Here is a 23125-nt window from a genome sequence, read left to right on the forward strand (position 1 = left end):
ATGTCTGGCAGACATATCAGTGTGGATGACGGATCACCACCGCAAGCTGAACCTCGGCAAGACGGAGCTGCTCCTCCTCCCGGGGAAGGACTGCCCGTTCCATGATCTCGCCATCATGGTTGACAACTCCCTTGTGTCCTCCTCCCAGAGTGCTAAGAACCTTGGCGTGACCCTGGACAACACCCTGTCGTTCTCCACTAACATCAAGGCGGTGACCCGATCTTGTAGGTGCATGCTCTACAACATTCGCAGAGTACGACCTGCCTCACACAGGAAGCGGCGCAGGTCCTAATCCAGGCACATGTCATCTCCCGTCTGGATTACTGCAACTCGCTGTTGGCTGGGCTCCCTGCCTGTGCCATTAAACCCCTACAACTCATCCAGAACGCCGCAGCCCGTCTGGTGTTCAACATTCCCAAGTTCTCTCACGTCACCCCGCTCCTCCGCTCTCTCCACTGGCTTCCAGTTGAAGCTCGCATCCGCTACAAGACCATGGTGCTTGCCTACGGAGCTGTGAGGGGAACGGCACCTCCGTACCTTCAGGCTCTGATCAGGCCCTACACCCAAACAAGGGCACTGCGTTCATCCACCTCTGGCCTGCTCGCCTCCCTACCTCTGAGGAAGCACAGTTCCCGCTCAGCCCAGTCAAAACTGTTCGCTGCCCTGGCACCCCAATGGTGGAACAAGCTCCCTCACGACGCCAGGACAGCGGAGTCAATCACCACCTTCCGGAGACACCTGAAACCCCACCTCTTTAAGGAATACCTAAGATAGGATAAAGTAATCCTTCTAACCCCCCCCCTTAAAAGATTTAGATGCACTATTGTAAAGTGATTGTTCCACTGGATATCATAAGGTGAATGCACCAATTTGTAAGTCGCTCTGGATAAGAGCGTCTGCTAAATGATTTAAATGTAGATGTAAGTCAAATAACTACATAGGTTTCAAAACATGAATGGTTATTGGCACAACAGTCTTGTGAATAAACTTTTGAAACATACACATACAGATTGGGTTAAATTGTTTTATTAGTATAATGTATATTATGATAAAGCTTTAGTACCAATATACAGAGTTTTAAATATCTATATTCTAATAGATTTTAGTACAAAATGTTCACACCCTGTGTTTTCCTTAATATCAAACTAGGAGAGAAAACAAGGTGAAAATGTGCTCCGGTTTAGTTATATCTTTGGTTTCACCCAGAAGGAGAATCTCAATTAGACACTCCTCGCGTCCTCTCGCCTGGCCTCCTCAAAACCAATTGGAGGAGAAGGGTCAGAGGGGCGGGACCTCTGGCTTTCTCATCCAATGGGTTTTGAAAAGGAGAGAGGACGCGAGGAGTTTGCAATTGAGATTCTCCCATTGTCATCTAATAAATGAACTAAGGGCTCTATTAAATCCGTAGCTCTGAAGATCCGCTTTATAGGGCGATTGACAATTAAAGACAATGTTCCCGCGGTCGCGGAGACTGCATTCATGGTAAACGGAAATTAACTTTACCTTTTGATGCTGATCTTCCGCGATATGAATTGAATCCAACTCATAGTCTTTGGTCTAAATAATGATTCCAACATCAAGCACAATACCACAATTCCATGAAAAATGCAGATCCCATTTTAAATATTTTGTATCAGTATCATACTCTTTTGGACTACATTACAGTATTGTACACTATTTCTAACAGTCAAAAGCAATGGAATGTCTCTCTCTTCCTTCATGTAAATACTGTATATCTGTGCAAATCTCAAACTCACTGTGGTCCCTGGTCTAGAAGTTCTGGGTGTAGGAAGGTAGTCAGAGCAAAGCACCTGTAAACTCACCTCTCTCTACAGTAACAGTCCCTGATTGTCATTGCAATATGATTTGATGTAGAATATAGATATTATATTCATAACTACAGTATGTTAATAGTGCTCATATGAAATTATATGATGGCTTGTGGTTGATTTGTGTTCTAGTTGGCCCTGTTTATACCTGGTGCTAACTCTGATCTCGGGCTCTATTCAATCAGTAGCGCTGAAGACCTGCATTTCAGTGTGATTGAAATATAAAGGCAACGTTCCTGTGTTCGTGGAGACTGCATTCACAGTAAATTCATGTCGGCTCAATCGGAAATTACCTTTAATTTTCAATCACGCTATAATGCTAAACTTCAGCGATACGAATTGAATCAAGGCTGTTGTCCACATTCTGATTGCGGCCACATTTTTGCCATTGCATCTACACATTGTATTAAAATGTGTATCTTATCCGTCCTCTGTGTCCGCATTGTGACCAAGATTTACTGGTCCCTCCCTTTATGCAAATTATTCGACAGATATTATTTCAAAATAATATGTATTTTCTTTATTTAAAGACACATATAGATGCCATAAGACGATGGCGCCACCTGTCAATGATTTTAGAGGGATAATGATGATTTAAATGGTTTCCCTGTCCACATCCGTCTACACTTGGAAGATATCCAGACAACATGTGTGCCTGACTACCTCCGGTGGTGATCAGGAAGATCTGATCACAATGTAATCACAATAGGTATTTTAATTGCGGACACCTGTCTATAAATGTGGCCACAATCAATATGTGGTCAAATCTTGAGAATCAATAGCCCCGTTTATAGCTGGTGCTAACATGAGTCATTTGTCCTGATCTTGTCAACATTCTGATTGTGCCCACATTTTTAAGGAAGTGTAATTGTGATCAGATCTTTCTGACTACCTCCGTAGGTAGTCAGGGACCTATGGTATCTGGAGATCAATTAAGTGTAAACAGTATAAACTGACCTGAAATCAGTGTCTAGGGGTAACTCCTCAGTCTCCTCCTCCTTCCCCCTCCTGTTAACTACAGTGAGATGTCCCTCAGGCAGACCGTTCTGCCTCATCCTCCTTCCCCCTCCTGTTAACTACAGTGAGATGTCCCTCAGGCAGACCCTTCTGCCTCATCCTCCTTCCCCCTCCTGTTAACTACAGTGAGATGTCCCTCAGGCAGACCGTTCTGCCTCATCCTCCTTCCTCCTCCTGTTAACTACAGTGAGATGTCCCTCAGGCAGACCCTTCTGCCTCATCCTCCTTCCTTCTCCGGATGACTAGAGTGATATGCCCCTCAGGCAGAGCCTTGACGATGTTCCAGGCCTCGAAGCGGCTCAGCTCCTGGAGGGAGGTGCTCTGGACCTGCAGCAGCTCATCGCCAGACTGCAACCCGCTCTGCTCCGCAGCACCACCTATTGGGGTGCAGGAGAACACACTGTCACACATTGGTCTGTCGTGAAGTTTCCCCTAGGTGCAGATCTGGGATCAGCTTTCGCCTCCCCCAACTTATAAAAGTTAAAGTTTATAAAACTGTGCTTCTCTGCGTTGTTTGCATGGTTTCCTACTTTCCGTGACACCACAACACTTCTAACAATAAAATACATTGTTAAAAGTGTTAAGAAAAGGTCCTGTGTGGCTCAGCTGGTAGAGCATGGCACTTGTAACGTCAAGATCGTTGGTTTGATTCCTGCTGGGGTCACCCTTACTAAAAATGTATACACACACTACTTACTGTAAGTCACTTGGATAACAGTGTCTGCTAAATGGCACCTAAAGTTCACCCAAATGACAAACTGATATATTGATTTCCTGACCCTGTTAGAGTTTAGGGACATAGTAAGGCAGCAATCCGTGCTTTGGTTTTCTTTACTTGGCCACTGTCTCCAAATATTCCCTTTTTTGTGAACTATCCCTTTTAATCCTGTGCTGCTACTGTACCTTTAAATATCCTGTTGATGACCAGAGGCCTGTCTCCATGGATATTACTGTACCTTTAAATATCCTGTTGATGACCAGAGGCCTGTCTCCATGGATATTACTGTACGTTTAAATATCCTGTTGATGACCAGAGGCCTGTCTCCATGGATATTACTGTACCTTTAAATATCCTGTTGATGACCAGAGGCCTGTCTCCATGGATATTACTGTACCTTTAAATATCCTGTTGATGACCAGAGGCCTGTCTCCATGGATATTACTGTACCTTTAAATATCCTGTTGATGACCAGAGGCCTGTCTCCATGGATATTACTGTACCTTTAAATATCCTGTTGATGACCAGAGGCCTGTCTCCATGGATATTACTGTACCTTTAAATATCCTGTTGATGACCAGAGGCCTGTCTCCATGGATATTACTGTACCTTTAAATATCCTGTTGATGACCAGTGGCCTGTCTCCATGGATATTACTGTACCTTTAAATATCCTGTTGATGACCAGAGGCCTGTCTCCATGGATATTACTGTACCTTTAAATATCCTGTTGATGACCAGAGGCCTGTCTCCATGGATATTACTGTACCTTTAAATATCCTGTTGATGACCAGAGGCCTGTCTCCATGGATATTACTGTACCTTTAAATATCCTGTTGATGACCAGTGGCCTGTCTCCATGGATATTACTGTACATTTAAATATCCTGTTGATGACCAGAGGCCTGTCTCCATGGATATTACTGTACCTTTAAATATCCTGTTGATGACCAGAGGCCTGTCTCCATGGATATTACTGTACCTTTAAATATCCTGTTGATGACCAGAGGCCTGTCTCCATGGATATTACTGTACCTTTAAATATCCTGTTGATGACCAGAGGCCTGTCTCCATGGATATTACTGTACCTTTAAATATCCTGTTGATGACCAGTGGCCTGTCTCCATGGATATTACTGTACCTTTAAATATCCTGTTGATGACCAGTGGCCTGTCTCCATGGATAGAGCCTTTCCCTCCATCCAAACTGAAGCCCACGCCCCCTCCTCCTGTCTCCAGCTCCACAGTCAGCAAGGCTCCCCCATCCTCCACTACAGACAGACAGACAGACCGAGAGAGAGAGAGAGAGAGATGAACAACCAACGTTTACATACAGTACATACACTGTATGACACAGCCACAAATGCAAGCATTTCGCTACACCTGCAACAACATCTGCTAAATAATGTGTACGCAACCAATAAAATGGGATTTGATTTGATGTACGCTCACACACACACACACACACACACACACACACACACACACACACACACACACACACACACACACACACACACACACACACACACACACACACACACACACACAGTGTTGTGTGTGCTGTCTTACTAGGTGAACTTGTCTGACAACCTTGTACTCACCTGTGGGGTTGAGGTCTGTACTGCTACTGCTGACAGAGGAATTATCAGTCTTGTTCCCTCCTCCTCCTCCTCCCTCTCTCCCCTTGCTCACCACCACCACGGCCAGTCTCATGGTGCGGGCCTGGCGCAGCGTGGCGGTGGCGTCCGCGTGTGTCGCACCCCTTAGTGTCTGGCCGTTGATGGAGAGCACTTCGTCACCCTTCTCCACGGTCCCCTCTTGAGCCGCCAGGCCGTGGGGGAAAACACGATGCACCTGGGGGGAGGGAGGGAGAAATATCAGAACATTTACAATTGACATTCCCATTCTAAGCAATTCGCCTTGATTGGTGGAGCAGCTGACAGACATTTTGTAGAGTTGCTACTATCTGGCCATGATAGAAAGGACAGTACCAGGGCTTTATAGCCCTGTACTATCTTTAATTTTTAAGTCCAAAATCACGCTCCTAACTAATACAGACACTGTATTTTGTACAATACAACTTTATTGTCCATACAATATGTTACAGTGAACAACAGAAATGTGTCTTCTGCCGAATTCTCAACTCCCCCAGATAGCACACATCACACAGAAATACAATCTTTAACATAAATTCTGAGGATGTCATCACTTTTCATCTGCTCTAGCATGACCTTTCAGTATACTCACTGTGGTGGCCTTGCTCTCCAGGTCTATCCCACCTGCAATGCTGAAACCCAGACCTGCTCCTTCCTCCTTGTGCAGAATCACCACTTGGATGTGCTCAAATTGCTAGAAAGAGGGAAGAAAAGAAGTAATCTCTTTCATTCTAACATTCAAAATCATATTTTCATGTTTTTCGCTCACTTTACAATGTTACTGCTGGTTCTTGTTCTTATCTATTAAGAGTAGGAGTGCTGATCTAGGATCAGGTCCCCCCGTCCATTTAATCTTATTCAATGTGATCTAAAAGACAAACTTGATCCTAGATCAGTAGCCCTGTTACTCTGAGACGATAAATACTTTGATGACGTGAGTCAGACGATTCATGGCCATTCACAGAGATATCTCAGTTTGATTATTAAACCCCAGCTGTTGTTGACAGTTTCCAGATGATTCTATGTCTGTGAGAGAGCCGAGGGGGACCAAGTGTCTCGCCCTCACCTCCGGGCTTTACACCAGACACACACAAACACACACGAGACACACACACACAAACAGACAAACACACATACGCACACACACCAGACACACACACACACACACAAACAGCCACAAAGGCACACATTGTAGTAAGAGTGCGGTAATGACATATCGAGAAAGGAAATACATACAGATGTTCTCCTGAGCACAGAGCCAAGTGGTCCTTCAAGAGAGGTGTGTGTGTGTGTGTGTGTGTGTGTGTGTGTGTGTGTGTGTGTGTGTGTGTGTGTGTGTGTGTGTGTGTGTGTGTGTGTGTGTGTGTGTGTGTGTGTGTGTGTGTGTGTGTGTGTGTGTGCGTGTGTGTGTGTGCGTGTGTGTGTGTGTGTGTGTGTGTGTGTGTGTGTGTGTGTGTGTCTGTGTAGACAAAAGCTTTGATTGGCTCACAGAATGGAAATAGAGAACAGAAACGCAATACAAACTGTCATACTCTGCCCTCCATGAAAGCCACTTAATACACACCGTGATACTCTGTCCTCCCTGAAAGCCACTTAATACACACCGTGATACTCTGTCCTCCCTGAAAGCCTTTCAATACACACTGTGATACTCTGTCCTCCCTGAAAGCCTTTCAATACACACTGTGATACTCTGTCCTTCCTGAAAGCCTCTTAATACACACTGTGATACTCTGTCCTCCCTGAAAGCCTTTCAATACACACTGTGATACTCTGTCCTCCCTGAAAGCCACTTAATACACACTGTGATACTCTGTCCTCCCTGAAAGCCACTTAATACACACTGTGATACTCTGTCCTCCCTGAAAGCCACTTAATACACACTGTGATACTCTGTCCTCCCTGAAAGCCTTTCAATACACACTGTGATACTCTGTCCTCCCTGAAAGCCTTTCAATACACACTGTGATACTCTGTCCTCCCTGAAAGCCTCTTAATACACACTGTGATATTCTGTCCTCCCTGAAAGCCTTTCAATACACACTGTGATACTCTGTCCTCCCTGAAAGCCACTTAATACACACACACAAACACAGACAGACTCACACACACAGACTCTCTCTCACACACACACACACACACACACACACACACACACACACACACACACACACACACACACACACACACACACACACACACACACACACACACACACACACACACACACACACACACACACACGCACACACACACACACACACACACACACACACACACACACACACACACACCTGCAGCTGAGCACTAACGTAATCCTTAATGGTCCCTCCAGTCCTGTAGTGGAGCTCATTCCTACAGGCTTGTTGTTTTGCAGAAGCCAGTGTTGAGTACTGCATGAGAGAGCAGCTCTTACCATGCTTCCCACACAGCACCCTATTATCCAGAGCCTTATGGGCCCTGGTCAAAAGTAGTGCACTTTAGAGGGAATAGCATGTCATTTGGGATGCAGCCTTGGACTCAGGGGTATAGATTACCTCAACCACTTAGAGAGTAGACCAGAGATGAGAGATTCCCAACAGTAAGAGTGGACAATCTGTCATGACTGGATGTTAATGTAGTGTTCATGTGGTGTTCACGTTCGGTGTTGATGTGGTGTTAATGTGGTATTCATGTGGTATTCATATGGTGTTCAAGTGGTGTTCATGTGGTGTTCATGTGGTGTCCAAGTGGTGTTCATGTGGTGCTGATGTGGTGTTGATGTGGTGTTCATGTGGTGTTCATGTGGTGTTCATGTGGTGTTGATGTGGTGTTACTGTGGTGTTGATGTGGTGTTGATGTTGTGTTACTGTGGTGTTAATGTGGTGTTACTGTGGTGTTGATGTGGTGTTGATGTGGTGTTGATGTGGTGTTACTGGTGTGTTAATGTGGTGTTGATGTGGTGTTACGATGGTGTTACTGTGGTGTTGATGTGGTGTTGATGTGGTGTTACTGTGGTGTTACTGTGGTGTTGATGTGGTGTTGATGTGGTGTTGATGTGGTGTTACTGTGGTGTTGATGTGGTGTTACTGTGGTGTTGATGTGGTGTTAATTTACATTTTACATTTTAGTCATTTAGCAGACATTCTTATCCAGAGCGACTTACAGTAGTGAATGCATACATTTCATTTCACACATTTTATAATTTTTTTGTACTGGTGTTAATGTGGTGTCAATGTGGTGTTGATGTGGTGTCAATGTGGTGTTGATGTGGTGTTAATGTGGTGTTAATGTGGTGTCAATGTGGTGTTGATGTGGTGTCAATGTGGTGTTGATGTGGTGTTAATGTGGTGTCAATGTGATGTTGATGTGGTGTCAATGTGGTGTTGATGTGGTGTTAATGTGGTGTTAATGTGGTGTTAATGTGGTGTTGATGTGGTGTTAATGTGGTGTTACTGTGGTGTTGATGTGGTGTTGATGTGGGGAACATCATTATTTGACACCCTAATACAGTCAGCGAGGCCCTTCTAGTGAGGAAGAGGTGGATGGACCTCCAAATAAATTTAAAACAATGAAACAGACAGGCCGGACAGACGGACAGAAAGACTGACAGACAGAATGAGAAAGTTTCACCTTCAGTGTTTCCTCATCCAGAGCTTTCACTTCCTGGATCATGGTCTGTATTTCCTGTGGAGGGATGGCTGAGATAACAGAGTGGGCACATGCTGACGGAGATGGGCGTGAGACCAGGTCCCCTCCCTCCTCCCCCCACTCAATGGTACACTGCCTCAGATCAGAGAGGCTGAGAGGAATAGGGAAGCAAACAGAGTTCAACTCACGCACTGACACTGGTCACATACAGAACACACACACAGACACACCTTCTGTATTACAGGTTCATCGTAGCTACTCTCATAATCATGCATTTCACTGTATGAAAACTAAATAGAGAGTTATGTTTTAGGTTGGTCAATCTGTTACAGACTAAACTCTGAGAGGATTTCAGTCAGATTAACACTTTAGACATAATGTCACATCTTAGAACAGGAATAACACGTGTGACTTCCTATTTGTTCACTTCCTGTGTTCATACTTCCTCTTACTAAAGATGATACTGCCACGATTGCATTAAGCCCTGTGAAGCAGGGACAAAATACAGAAAAGATTTGATCTAAAATATGCCTGTTCCATCTGATAATATATAATGCCATCTCTACTTTACAGTATCTGACTTCCAGGGAGCAGTGCTATCTTACTTTTTTCATAGCAAGCACTACTACAGTGTAGGTCTATAGACATACTAGACTATTATCAGCTCTTGTGAAATCAGTGTATATTTATACCTTTTCATCCAATCACCTGAGAGGTAGTATGTGTATGCCTGTCTGGTATCAATCATTGGAACAGAGAATATGCTGTATATACCAGGGTAAGGGTCAATTCCATTTCAATTACATCCATTTAGGAAGTAAACTGAAATTCCAATTTGAAATTCTTCTCACAGAGAAGCATTGAGAAAAACTGGAATACTAACTTCCTTTTACTTCCTGAATTGATTGAATTTTAATGGAATTGACCCCAACCCTGGTATACGCTGTATGTTGATATTTTCAGAGAGTTTTTACCTGACAGAGAAGCTATTCTCATTGCTGTCGGGGCCAGGGGAGAGGGGGGTGTTCTGGGCCGGGTCGGGCTCCTCCGGGCTGCAAACTAGAGGGGATGCAGGGGGTGGGTCTGACCCGGGGTTACCCGGACTAGTAGGACAGTTGGAGGGGAGCAGGGAGTGCATGGAACGCATCAGGGCATGGGAAACCTGGAGTAGAGTAGAGCAGAGCAGTTAACAGTAGAGCAGAGTAGAGCAGAGCAGAGCAGATAAGAGTAGAGCAGAGCAGAGTAGAGCAGAGCAGAGCAGATACGAGTAGAACAGAGCAGATAAGAGTAGAGCAGAGCAGAGTAGAGTAGAGCAGATAAGAGTAGAGCAGAGCAGATAAAAGTAGAGCAGAGCAGAGTAGAGTAGAGCAGATAAGAGTAGAACAGAGCAGATAAGAGTAGAGCAGAGCAGAGTAGAGCAGATAAGAGTATAACAGAGCAGATAAAAGTAGAGCAGAGCAGATAAAAGTAAAGCAGAGCAGAGTAGAGCAGAGCAGATAAGAGTAGAGCAGAGCAGAGTAGAGCAGAGCAGAGCAGATAAGAGTAGAGCAGAGCAGATAAGAGTAGAGCAGAGCAGATAGGAGTAGTGCAGAGCAGATAAAAGTAGAGCAGAGCAGATAAGAGTAGAGCAGAGCAGAGTAGAGCAGAGCAGATCAGAGTAGAACAGAGCAGAGTAGAGCAGAGCAGATAAGAGTAGAGCAGATAAGAGTAGAGCAGATAAGAGTAGAGCAGAGTAGAGCAGAGCAGAGCAGAGTAGAGCAGAGCAGAGTAGAGCAGAGCAGATAAAAGTAGAGCAGAGCAGATAAGAGTAGAGTAGATCAGATAAAAGTAGAGCAGAGCAGATAAGAGTAGAGTAGAGCAGAGCAGATAAAAGTAGAGCAGAGTAGAGCAGAGCAGATAAGAGTAGATAGAGCAGAGTAGAGTATAGCAGATAAGAGTAGAGTAGAGCAGAGCAGATAAGAGTAGAGCAGAGCAGAGTAGAGCAGATAAGAGTAGAGTAGAGCAGATAAGAGTAGAGCAGCGCAGATAAGAGTAGAGCAGAGCAGAGTAGAGCAGAGCAGAGCAGATATGAGTAGAGCAGAGCAGATAAGAGTAGAGTAGAGCAGATAAAAGTAGAGCAGAGCAGATAAGAGTAGAGTAGAGCAGAGCAGATAAAAGTAGAGCAGAGCAGAGTAGAGCAGAGCAGAGCAGATAAGAGTAGATAGAGCAGAGTAGAGTATAGCAGATAAGAGTAGAGCAGAGCAGATAAAAGTAGAGCAGAGCAGATAAGAGCAGAGTAAATCAGATAAAAGTAGAGCAGAGCAGATAAGAGTAGAGTAGAGCAGAGCAGAGTAGAGTAGAGCAGTGCAGAGCAGAGTAGAGCAGAGCAGAGCAGAGCAGAGCAGAGTAGAGTAGAGTAGAGTAGAGTATAGTATAGTAGAGTAGAGTAGAGTAGAGTAGAGTAGAGTAGAGCAGAGCAGAGTATGAAACATGTCATGGTTAGGGCACTGCTGTTCTTTTCTACCCTTCATCCCACCTCAAGAGGCCATTATAGCACCTTCTTACACCATGGGTGAAACAACTGTCATGAGTTCTTTCTATAATAGTCTAAAGTAAAGTAATTATCCAATTAGTCCACAATAAGTTGCCAAATCCCAACCGGGTGAATTAACTTCAAATGAAATGTCTGCTGACACTCATTCCCATCAGCAGCCTACACTGTAGTAATTATTCATTATTACTATTATTATCTCAAGGACACTGATCAACATAATGAACCACTTAATTCATTATCTGTTCACAACATTATATGAGAATAATAGAAAATGGAGGGGAAAAACAAATGAAAAAGAACAGAACAGCTGAGTTGACTATGTTACGGTGCTTAGTCTGGCTATGGCATCCCACTGGGCACACACTGTTTTAATCAACATTGTTTCCACGTCATTTCAACGTTACAGATGTTGAATTGAGGTTAAATTGACGTCTGTGCCAGTGGGATAGCCTATAGTTCATTTGTTCATTTAGCAGATAAGACACGTATATTCCTGTGCCCTTACCACAGTCAAAACACATATATTTTATAGTAAGAATATAATGAAATATAACAGAATATTATATAAATTATATTGTTTCCCAAGCAAACTATTGCCAAGTGCCGCAGGTGCGCACAATCCACACACTAAATGACAGTTACAAACATATTGCATGCACCTGTTACAGAGTAATTACATGGGTTATTCAACTGGTATGAAGCTTATGTGACATTTCATACATTTCATCAGTTAAATTGAACATTTTACAATTTACACTTGGACGATGTGATGTAATGTAAAGTGTGGACCAAAGACGCACCTGGTTACTGAAGGAAAGTATCTTCCCCAGACTCTCTCCCTCCAGTCCTCTTAGAGTTGTTGACCCATCCGGGGAGGGAGAGGCAGGCAGGGGCAGGCTACGCGTCCGCAGGCTGGCCTGCTTGCCCTGAGCCTGGGCATGGCTCTGGTCTCCCTCCCCCTCCTCTGGTAGTTGTAGTGGACCAAAGCTCTCTCCTTTGGAGCTGCTGGACCTCCTGGGCACCGGGCCGGAGGGGGAGATGGAGGCCTCTACAGCCCCATCAAGGGGCTCTGTTTCTGGTTCGGCCTCGGGGAGAGTTGCCTCTAGGGTGGATGGGGTGGTGGTGGTGTCCTCGGGGGATGGCGAGTCAGAGATCTCTGCATTGGGGTCTGTTGTCTCTTCCACTGGGGTCTGGAGCTCCGAGGTAGGGTGTGGGGTCGGAAGAAGAGAAAAGCAGGTAGGAGGAGAAGGGTGGGAGGCAGGAGAGGGCGGAAGGATGGAGTGAGGAGAGGCTGCAGGGGGAAAAGAGGACATCCTCCTGTCCTTGTCCTTGTCAAGGATTGGAGAGGTCACTTTGGCTCCTTTGCCCATGTCATGTTGGATTGTGCCATTCTCCTCTAAGAGAGGGGGGTCACTCCTGACGGGTGCCTTGTCCTTCAAAGGGAGGGAAGTGGAGGGGGCTAGGGGCCTCCTGTTGTTGCCCTCCGTCTCCTGACCCTTACCCTCAGGACTAGAGAAGGTCTCAAATGAATGGATCTTCTGCTTGATTGACAGCTGGGCTGCAGAGGAGGTGGGCCGCAGACGTACCCCGAAGGTGCTGTTGAAATACACATTTTTAAATGTTATTGTCCATCCACCTGGATAATTTACATGAGACAGAAATTCTTGTTGGCTTATAACTCATGAACACACAATACTTGATGGACCGACTGGGAATCAAACACAGGTCACCTATACCCTTCAACACCACCTCAACCGACTGAAATAAAGGCCTACACTTTAGGCACTAACACAAGTCTTCAGATCTCAGGAAAGACTGAACCGCCTCCGCTACATTTTCATAAAACACAAGATAAAGGAGAAATGTTATGGAGAAACACTACGTACGTTCCACCGCCTCTGATGTCCAGGGGTTTGGCCATCTCAGCCTGGGGCCTCCCATTCCTAATACTCCTGAGGCTCTGACGGTTCCACACAGGCTTGGGGGCAACTGGGGGGCCCTTCCTCATCCCTAGGGGGTCCTCAGTCCTTGGGCTGGGGGTGGAGATTAGGGAGGCAGGGGTGGAGGGGGTGGTGGGGTCTGGGGCGGTGTGGTGGGTGGAAGTACAGTTCAGTTCAGGAAGCTCGGGAAACTCACTCGGTTGGCTCATGGCGACTGGGGAGTGTGTGTCGTTGGGGTGTCTGTCGGTTTGTGATGGAGTGTGTGTAGCGTCGTGGTGTGAGCTGAGATGGTGTGTTTGTTGTTGGTTACTGTGGGAGTGTGCGTTGTGACGGTGTGTGCTTGGATGAGTCAGACTCTGGTTCTGATGGGGGTCTTCAGGACTTCCAAGATCAGGGGCGCTGTCGGAGATCCTAACCCAGGGGTCGTGAAGCTTTTCTGGGGGGAGCTGCTCCATGCGGCCCTGCCTCCTCAGGCCTGGCCTCTTACTCTGGGAGCAGAGGAGGAAGGCAGATTCAGCACCTGAACACAGACAACACAGGAAACACAGTCTAAGAGGAGGAGAGATACAAGTACTTCATAATGAGCTAGACTCACACTGCCCCCATTAAAATAATGCATTCATACCTGCTCAACCTTCTGCTTTACTAATAACGTTAAATAGTAAGTTGTGGTGCCATTAAATGTCACAATGTAAGAAATGATCCTAAGATGGCGTTCACAACTAAATAACATGTTGTCTTTCAGGAAACAAACTGCAAATTAACTGCAATTAACTATAGGGGCCATCAAATAGCTGTATATTTGACTGTTAGCTCTGTATTTACAAATGGTGTATTCTAATATATTTTTGGAAATTGAATGTGACCGACAAAAAAAAGTATTGAGGTTCCCATACGATACCTGTGTGTAGTCTGTCTTCTGTGCAGGATGAGTATCGAGGGCAGTCAGTGATGGCAGCAGAGCGAGCCTCTGAGTGGGTGAGAGTCTCTCCACTTCCCCCTGAGTGTTCTCTCTCTCTTTCTCTCTCTCTTTCTCTCTCACTCTCGACTTCCTGGAACACAGATAAACAGGAAGTTAAAACGTTGAGCGCACCACTCAGCATCTGACCACAGAAAGGTGTTGTAATTCACCCTGCATTTACTACCGCTCGTTACCCTCCACAACTTCACATCAACATGCATCCATCCATCACACTCACAACGGCCAGATGCAGAACATAATTGAATCACACACCGTGCCAAGGCAAGGCCATTCCATGATATCCAATTGCTTCATGCCTGATGTGGGTATAACACAAGCATCTTTCAGAATTACAGGTGAATCACTTACAAACACATAAGCAAATACTTCCAGAACGGAGAGAAGCCATCCTTACTATAAAAGCTTGCATTGTGAGACAGGTTTAAGGTTTAATGTTTCAGGGACAGGATACATAGGGAAGAGGTGTCATATTTGTCCATCCATGCCCGCTCAAAGGCATGAATGTATGACATTCTGTAAACAAAAATGTAAAGGTATGACTGGTATGTTCATATTTTCTATTTGAAAAAGCACCATTCTCAGTCCAAAGACATCTCCATGCAAAACATTCACCAACACACATTCAAGAGTATGAAACGGTCCCACATACATTTCTACACAGTAACCTTATGATCTTTCTCAAAGCCTTGTATACACTGCTAACAAGCTGGAAGCATGTAGATGTGGATGCAGAAACAACACATGGGACAATACACATTAGTTAGAGGCACATTTTATTAGTATACTGTATTTAGTAAATTCAGCATGTTTTAGCATATTGCTTACGGACAGAGAATAAGAAAAACAGTGAGATTATGTCTAATGTTATCCTTCTCTGCACTAATGTCTAATGTTGTCGTTGTGGAAATTCTTACACAGGCACTCGAAGTCAATCTTAAGTGAATCACTCTTTATTGTCAGCAGGCTGGAGAGGTCCCAGTCAGACTTAGATACATATAGTAGCAATCTGAAGTGAGCTATAACGGGGCAGTCCCATTAGTTCCCTTATATACTGACAAGTTATATTTGCATGATTTAGCTTATTTATCATTCATAATTAATGTTTGTTTCATTCATGTGACAACCAATACTGGGTCATGCTTGTGACAGACCAGTACCTCACGAGACATCTTCTCTAAGCTGAGTCCTTGAAACTGAGATATCATTTCTCTAAACAAGGTTCTGGGCGTACTGCCAAATTGCAGATACTGATAGTGAGGATTCATTCAATCAGATTGAACACGGAAATTGGTTTATAGAAAAGCACAAACAGAGAACATAGAAATTGGTTTATAGAAAAGCACAAACATAAAAATGTCCATCACATTGTCCTGTTGTGTTCATTAGGCACCAAATGGAAGAAACAGGGAGGGACTAGCTGGACTTGTCCAATAAGAAACGTTCATTTTCGTATTAAGATGTTTCCGTTGCATGCCTTAATGAACTCGACCCAGCTCTGCAGATCAGCTTCACAGACAATTGTGGTTTCAGAGAATATGCAAGCAGAAGAACCAATGTAAAACAGAATGACATGTCTCAACCACAGCTGATGCCTGATGCATGGAGACTACGCAACTCTGTTTTACAGAGATTTTGATCACGCCCCCTTCTTCCCTACAGTAGCTACCATTTATGGGCAATAGAAGCATGCAGTCTAGCTCTTCCTCAGATGTACGGCAGTATGAACGACAGCCAGTCATATCAAGCTGCTAACGTCCTGTTGAGATGCATCGATATTTACATTACTTTTATCCATCAATTCAAATTCATTATTTAAAAAAAGTTCAAACCTGCTTACAATATAGATATTCATCCATCCATCCACAGTAATACATGTTTAAGTCAAGATGACTGGTTAGATAAGTGTATACTTAGTAAATTCAGCATCTATTAGCATATTATATTGCTTACGGACAGAGAATAAGAAAAACAGTGAGATTATGTCTAATGTTATCCTTCTCTGCACTAATGTCTAATGTTGTCGTTGTGGAAATTCTTACACAGGGACACTCGAAGTCAATCTTAAGTGAATCACTCTTTATTGTCAGCAGGCTGGAGAGGTCCCAGTCAGACTTAGATACATATAGTAGCAATCTGAAGTGAGCTATAACGGGGCAGTCCCATTAGTTCCCTTATTCCCTTATATAGTGCCCGCTTGACCCTATCCCCTCCTCTCTCCTCCAGACCATTTCCGGAGACCTTCTCGCTTACCTCACCTCGCTCATCAACTCATCCTTGACCGCTGGCTACGTCCCTTCCGTCTTCAAGAGAGCGAGAGTTGCACCCCTTCTCAAAAAACCTACACTTGATCCCTCCGATGTCAACAACTACAGACCAGTATCCCTTCTTTCTTTTCTCTCCAAAACTCTCGAGCGTGCCGTCCTTGGCCAGCTCTCTTGCTATCTCTCTCAGAATGACCTTCTTGATCCAAATCAGTCAGGTTTCAAGACTGGTCATTCAACTGAGACTGCTCTTCTCTGTGTCATGGAGGCTCTCCGCACTGCTAAAGCTAACTCACTCTCCTCTGCTCTCATCCTTCTAGACCTATCTGCTGCCTTTGATACTGTGAACCATCAGATCCTCCTCTCCACCCTCTCCGAGTTGGGCATCTCCGGCGCGGCTCACTCTTGGATTGCGTCCTACCTGACAGGTTGCTCCTACCAGGTGGCGTGGCGAGAATCCGTCTCCGTACCACGTGCTCTCACCACTGGTGTCCCCCAGGGCTCAGTTCTAGGCCCTCTCCTATTCTCGCTATACACCAAGTCACTTGGCTCTGTCATATCCTCACATGGTCTCTCCTATCATTGCTACGCAGACGACACACAATTAATCTTCTCCTTTCCCCCTTTTGATAACCAGGTGACGAATCGTATCTCTGCATGTCTGGCAGACATATCAGTGTGGATGACGGATCACCACCTCAAGCTGAACCTCGGCAAGACGGAGCTGCTCTTCCTCCCGCGGAAGGACTGCCCGTTCCATGATCTCGCCATCACGGTTGACAACTCCATTGTGTCCTCCTCCCAGAGTGCCCTGTCATTCTCCGCTAACATCAAGGTGGTGACCCGATCCTGTAGGTTCATGCTCTACAACATTCGCAGAGTATGACCCTGCCTCACACAGGAAGCGGCGCAGGTCCTAATCCAGGCACTTGTCATCTCTCGTCTGGATTACTGCAACTCGCTGTTGGCGGGGCTCCCTGCCTGTGCCATTAAACCCCTACAACTCATCCAGAACGCCGCAGCCCGTCTGGTGTTCAACCTTCCCAAGTTCTCTCACGTCACACCGCTCCTCCGCACACTCCACTGGCTTCCAGTTGAAGCTCGCATCTGCTACAAGACCATGGTGCTTGCCTACGGAGCTGTGAGGGGAACGGCACCTCCGTACCTTCAGGCTCTGATCAGTCCCTACACCCAAAGAAGGGCACTGCGTTCATCCACCTCTGGCCTGCTCGCCTCCCTACCTCTGCGGAAGCACAGTTCCCGCTCAGCCCAGTCAAAACTGTTCGCTGCTCTGGCACCCCAATGGTGGAACAAGCTCCCTCACGACGCCAGGACAGCGGAGTCAATCACTACCTTCCGGAGACACCTGAAACCCCACCTCTTTAAGGAATACCTGGGATAGGATTAAGTAATCCTTCTAACCCCCCCCTCCCCCCCCTCCCCCCCAAAAAATATATAGATGTACTATTGTAAAGTGGTTGTTCCACTGGATATCATAAGTTGAATGCACCAATTTGTAAGTCGCTCTGGATAAGAGCGTCTGCTAAATGACGTAAATGCAAAATGTAAATGTAAACAAAAAAATATATAAAAACAGTGAGATTATGTCAGATGCTGTCCTTTTCTGCACTATTGGGTTGTGTTCATTAGGCACCAAATTGAAGAAACCAGACTATCATTGTAAATAGGTGTAAATAATGTTCTATCCCTACCTGACAGTTGGTATGTGTGGGACTCCATCCGTCCTCTCTAACAGGGGAGCCTCTACTGGAAACATTGGAGTCTGGCAGGCCCCCAGGGGCCCCCTCCTCACTAGTGACGTCTTGGTGTCTGCAGTACCTCCTTGGAGGTGTCAGGGCTTTGGGCCTGTTCTAGGGTCAGATTAGGAAAATATGTGTTATATAAACGTTTCTTATTGGACGAGTCCAGGTAGTCCCAGCCTGTTTCAGTGCATTATTCTTCCATTTGGTGCCTAAAGTGTGGCCTTCCAAAACTTGTATGGAAACGTCTGAAGTTAAGCTACCTTATTTCCCCTTGTGGCCAGGTCTAATGTGCGCTGGCTGGAGAGGTTGGCTGCTGGGGAGTTGTAGGGGACGTTGTAGTCATCATCAGGAACAGGGTAGACCAATGCAGACAGTCTGTTATCACACCAGGGCTCAGGCGTGGACCCCTACAACCATGAGATCAAGACGGATAAGGACCCTAGAACCATGACCCCTTGAACTCTCAGAAACATGAGACAAAGAGGTATTAGAACCCTCAAACCATGACCCCTAGAACCCCTACACCCATGAGATAAAGACGGATTAGAATCCCTAGAACCATGACCCCTAGAACCCCTACACCCATGAGATAAAGACAGATTAGAATCTCTAGAACCATGACCCCTAGAACCCCTACACCCATGAGATACAGACAGATTAGAATCTCTAGAACCATGACCCCTAGAACCCCTACACCCATGAGATAAAGACAGATTAGAATCTCTAGAACCATGACCCCAGAACCCCTACAACCACGAGACAAAGAGGTATTTGAACCTCTAGAACCATGACAGATTATTCTGGGATGCTTGGTTGTGTTGAGTTACCATGGGGATGTCGAGGCTGTGGACCCTTTCCATCAGATTATGGTGTGTGTTGTGGTTGTGGTTGGGTATAGTCAGGGTTTGACCATTAACTAGGTTGGTTCCTGGTCCAGGGCAGCGGTTGTGCTGATGGTTATGATGGTGGTTCTGGTTGTATGTGTTGCTGTCACTACAGGAGCGGGTCATGTTCTTCTGGGTCCGCCGGGCAGTCAGTTGGCTGAAGCCCCTCGCCACACAGCGCTCACACTTCCCTCTGGAGTGGGAGCAGGGGTCAGACCTACGCAGACCTGGGGTTAAGAGGTCACAGAGAGAAGATAGATAGATAGATAGATAGATAGATAGATAGATAGATAGATAGATAGATAGATAGATAGATAGATAGATAGATAGATAGATAGATAGATAGATAGATAGATAGATAGATAGATAGATAGATAGATAGATAGATAGATAGATAGATAGATAGATAGATAGATGGATACTGAGTTAATAAAGGTTGTTAGCGTCTATACTCCACTGAGTTAATAAAGGTTGTTACCGTCTATACTCCACTGAGTTAATAAAGGTTGTTACCGTCTATACTCCACTGAGTTAATAAAGGTTGTTACCGTCTATACTCCACTGACTGGCGTCCTGCTTCAGTTGGCTGGTCTCTACAGCCTGGGCTATGGCATCGTTCAGCTGCTGCTCTGACACCTAAAGATACACACAGACACATTGCATTTAACACACACAGCCCCCCATACCCACACTCCCTCCCCAACACTACACACATGTACATCTGTACCAAAGTAAACTAGTTTATATAAGGCCAGACAGGGTATGTACCATTTATTTTACATATTTTCATTTCACTTTTATTGAACTAGGCAAGTCAGTTAAGAACAAATTCTTATTTACAATGATGGCCTACCCCAGCCAAATCCTCCCCCAACCCGGACAATTCTGGGCCAATTGTGCACCACGTTATGAGACTCCTGATTATGGCCGGCTGTAATACCGCCCGGGATTGAACCAGGGTCAGTAGTGTCACCTCTAGCACTGATATGCAGTGTTAGACCACTGCGCCACTCGGGAGACCAATAATTAAGGTTAGACAGGGTGTGATTATAAGGTTAGACAGGGTGTGTATAAGGTTAGACAGAGTGTGTATATAAGGTTAGACAGGGTGTGTATATAAGGTTAGACAGGGTGTGTATATAAGGTTAGACAGGGTGTGTATATAAGGTTAGACAGGGTGTGTATATAAGGTTAAACAGGGTGTGTATATAAGGTTATACAGGGTGTGTGTATAAGGTTAGACAGGGTGTGTATATAAGGTTAGACAGGGTGTGTATATAAGGTTAGACAGGGTGTGTGTATAAGGTCAGACAGGGTGTGTATAGAAGGTTAGACAGGGTGTGTATATAAGGTTAGACAGGGTGTGTATAAGGTTATACAGGGTGTGTATATAAGGTTAGACAGGGTGTGTATATAAGGTCAGACAGAGTGTGTATATAAGGTCAGACAGAGTGTGTGTATAAGGTTAGACAGGGTGTGTATATAAGGTTAGACAGGGTGTGTATATAAGGTTAGACAGGGTGTGTATATAAGGTCAGACAGGGTGTGTATATAAGGTTAGACAGGGTGTGTATATAAGGTTAGACAGGGTGTGTATATAAGGTTAGACAGGGTGTGTATATAAGGTCAGACAGGGTGTGTATATAAGGTTAGACAGGGTGTGTATATAAGGTTAGACAGGGTGTGATTATAAGGTTAAACGGGGTGTGTATATAAGGTTAGACAGGGTGTGTATATAAGGTTAGACAGGGTGTGTATATAAGGTTAGACAGGGTGTGTATATAAGGTCACACAGGGTGTGTATATAAGGTCAGACAGGGTGTGTGTATATAAGGTTAGACAGGGTGTGTATATAAGGTTAGACAGGGTGTGTATATAAGGTCAGACAGAGTGTGTATATAAGGTTAAACAGGGTGTGTATATAAGGTCAGACAGGGTGTGTGTATATAAGGTTAGACAGGGTGTGTATATAAGGTCAGACAGAGTGTGTATATAAGGTTAAACAGGGTGTGTATATAAGGTCAGACAGGGTGTGTGTATATAAGGTCAGACAGGGTGTGTATATAAGGTTAGACAGGGTGTGTATATAAGGTTAGACAGAGTGTGTATATAAGGTCAGACAGAGTGTGTATATAAGGTCAGACAGGGTGTGTATATAAGGTTAGACAGGGTGTGTATATAAGGTTAGACAGGGTGTGTATATAAGGTTAGACAGGGTGTGTATATAAGGTTAGACAGGGTGTGTATATAAGGTTAGACAGAGTGTGTATATAAGGTCAGACAGGGTGTGTATATAAGGTTAGACAGGGTGTGTATATAAGGTTAGACAGGGTGTGAATATAAGGTTAGACAGGGTGTGTGTATATAAGGTCAGACAGGGTGTGTATATAAGGTCAGACAGGGTGTGTATATAAGGTTAGACAGGGTGTGTGTATATAAGGTTAGACAGGGTGTGTATATAAGGTTAGACAGGGTGTGTATATAAGGTTAGACAGAGTGTGTATATAAGGTCAGACAGGGTGTGTATATAAGGTTAGACAGGGTGTGTATATAAGGTCAGACAGAGTGTGTATAGAAGGTTAGACAGGGTGTGTATATAAGGTCAGACAGGGTGTGTATATAAGGTCAGACAGAGTGTGTATATAAGGTCAGACAGGGTGTGTATATAAGGTTAGACAGGGTGTGTATAAGGTTAGACAGGGTGTGTATATAAGGTTAGACAGGGTGTGTATATAAGGTCAGACAGGGTGTGTATATAAGGTCAGACAGGGTGTGTATATAAGGTCAGACAGGGTGTGTATATAAGGTCAGACAGGGTGTGTATATAAGGTTAGACTGGGTGTGTATATAAGGTTAGACAGGGTGTGTATATAAGGTCAGACAGGGTGTGTATATAAGGTCAGACAGGGTGTGTATATAAGGTCAGACAGGGTGTGTATATAAGGTCAGACAGGGTGTGTATATAAGGTTACACAGGGTGTGTATTTAAGGTTAGACAGGGTGTGTGTATATAAGGTTAGACAGGGTGTGTGTATATAAGGTCAGACAGGGTGTGTATATAAGGTTAGACAGGGTGTGTATATACGGTCAGACAGGGTGTGTATAAGGTTATACAGGGGGTGTATATAAGGTCAGACAGAGTGTGTATATAAGGTCAGACAGGGTGTGTATATAAGGTTAGACAGGGTGTGTATATAAGGTTAGACAGGGTGTGTATATAAGGTCAGACAGAGTGTGTGTATAAGGTTAGACAGGGTGTGTATATAAGGTTAGACAGGGTGTGTATATAAGGTCAGACAGGGTGTGTATATAAGGTCAGACAGGGTGTGTATATAAGGTCAGACAGGGTGTGTATATAAGGTCAGACAGGGTGTGTATATAAGGTTAAATGGGGTACGTACTTTGGGGTCGGGGTGTCGACTGATGATGATCTGGACCGGCCCGGGGGAACACTGACTCAGAACCGTGTACACATCGTTCAGGACCATGTTGTACACCACTGTGTTGTTGATCTCCATAATCTCATCTCCACATCTAGGAGAGGAAATAGGGGGAGAGAGGGGAGGGGGAGAGCGAGGGGAGGGGTGGGGAACGGGGGGAGAGAGGGGGGGAAGGGGGAGAGAGAGGAGGGTTGAGAGAGAGGTGAGGGGGAGAGAGTGCAGAGGTGGAGAGAGGGGAGGGGGAGAGGGAGTGTTGAGGGATTAGAGAGGGAGGTTAGAGAGGGTGTGAGAGAAGGGATAGGGAGAGAGAGAGGGGAGGGGGAAAGAGAGGAGAGAGAGAGGGGTGAGGGGGAGAGAGAGGGGAGGGAGAAAGAGAGGGGAGGTGGAGAGAGATTGGAGGGGAGAGAGAGAGGGGCGGGGACGAGAGAGTAGCGAGGGAAGAGAGAGGGGAAGGGGAGATGGAGAGTGAGTGT

General features: G+C 45.2%; 1 protein-coding gene across 2 annotated transcripts in view; it reads right to left on the reverse strand.

The window, feature by feature from the left end:
• Nucleotides 1–1010: 1010 nt before the first annotated feature.
• Nucleotides 1011–23125, reverse strand: part of LOC106594141 (pro-interleukin-16) — a 64055-nt gene continuing 41940 nt past the window's right edge. Inside the window, exons 14-27 of one of the 2 annotated variants that reach the window (XM_045708200.1) lie at nucleotides 22614–22746; nucleotides 19761–19848; nucleotides 19156–19439; nucleotides 18589–18735; nucleotides 18278–18436; nucleotides 14224–14374; nucleotides 13269–13842; nucleotides 12183–12978; nucleotides 9824–10011; nucleotides 8832–9000; nucleotides 5812–5913; nucleotides 5166–5418; nucleotides 4704–4832; nucleotides 1011–3223 (exon numbers count right to left, since the gene is read on the reverse strand). In XM_045708200.1, the coding sequence (XP_045564156.1) occupies nucleotides 3045–3223; nucleotides 4704–4832; nucleotides 5166–5418; nucleotides 5812–5913; nucleotides 8832–9000; nucleotides 9824–10011; nucleotides 12183–12978; nucleotides 13269–13842; nucleotides 14224–14374; nucleotides 18278–18436; nucleotides 18589–18735; nucleotides 19156–19439; nucleotides 19761–19848; nucleotides 22614–22746 (3352 nt within the window). In that variant the 3' untranslated portion in view covers nucleotides 1011–3044. The remainder of the gene's footprint in view (nucleotides 3224–4703; nucleotides 4833–5165; nucleotides 5419–5811; nucleotides 5914–8831; nucleotides 9001–9823; nucleotides 10012–12182; nucleotides 12979–13268; nucleotides 13843–14223; nucleotides 14375–18277; nucleotides 18437–18588; nucleotides 18736–19155; nucleotides 19440–19760; nucleotides 19849–22613; nucleotides 22747–23125) is intronic. The other variant, XM_045708201.1, reaches the window with a different exon arrangement.

Source organism: Salmo salar, chromosome ssa26 (genome assembly GCF_905237065.1).
Source record: "Salmo salar chromosome ssa26, Ssal_v3.1, whole genome shotgun sequence".
In the NCBI taxonomy this organism is placed as follows: domain Eukaryota; kingdom Metazoa; phylum Chordata; class Actinopteri; order Salmoniformes; family Salmonidae; genus Salmo; species Salmo salar.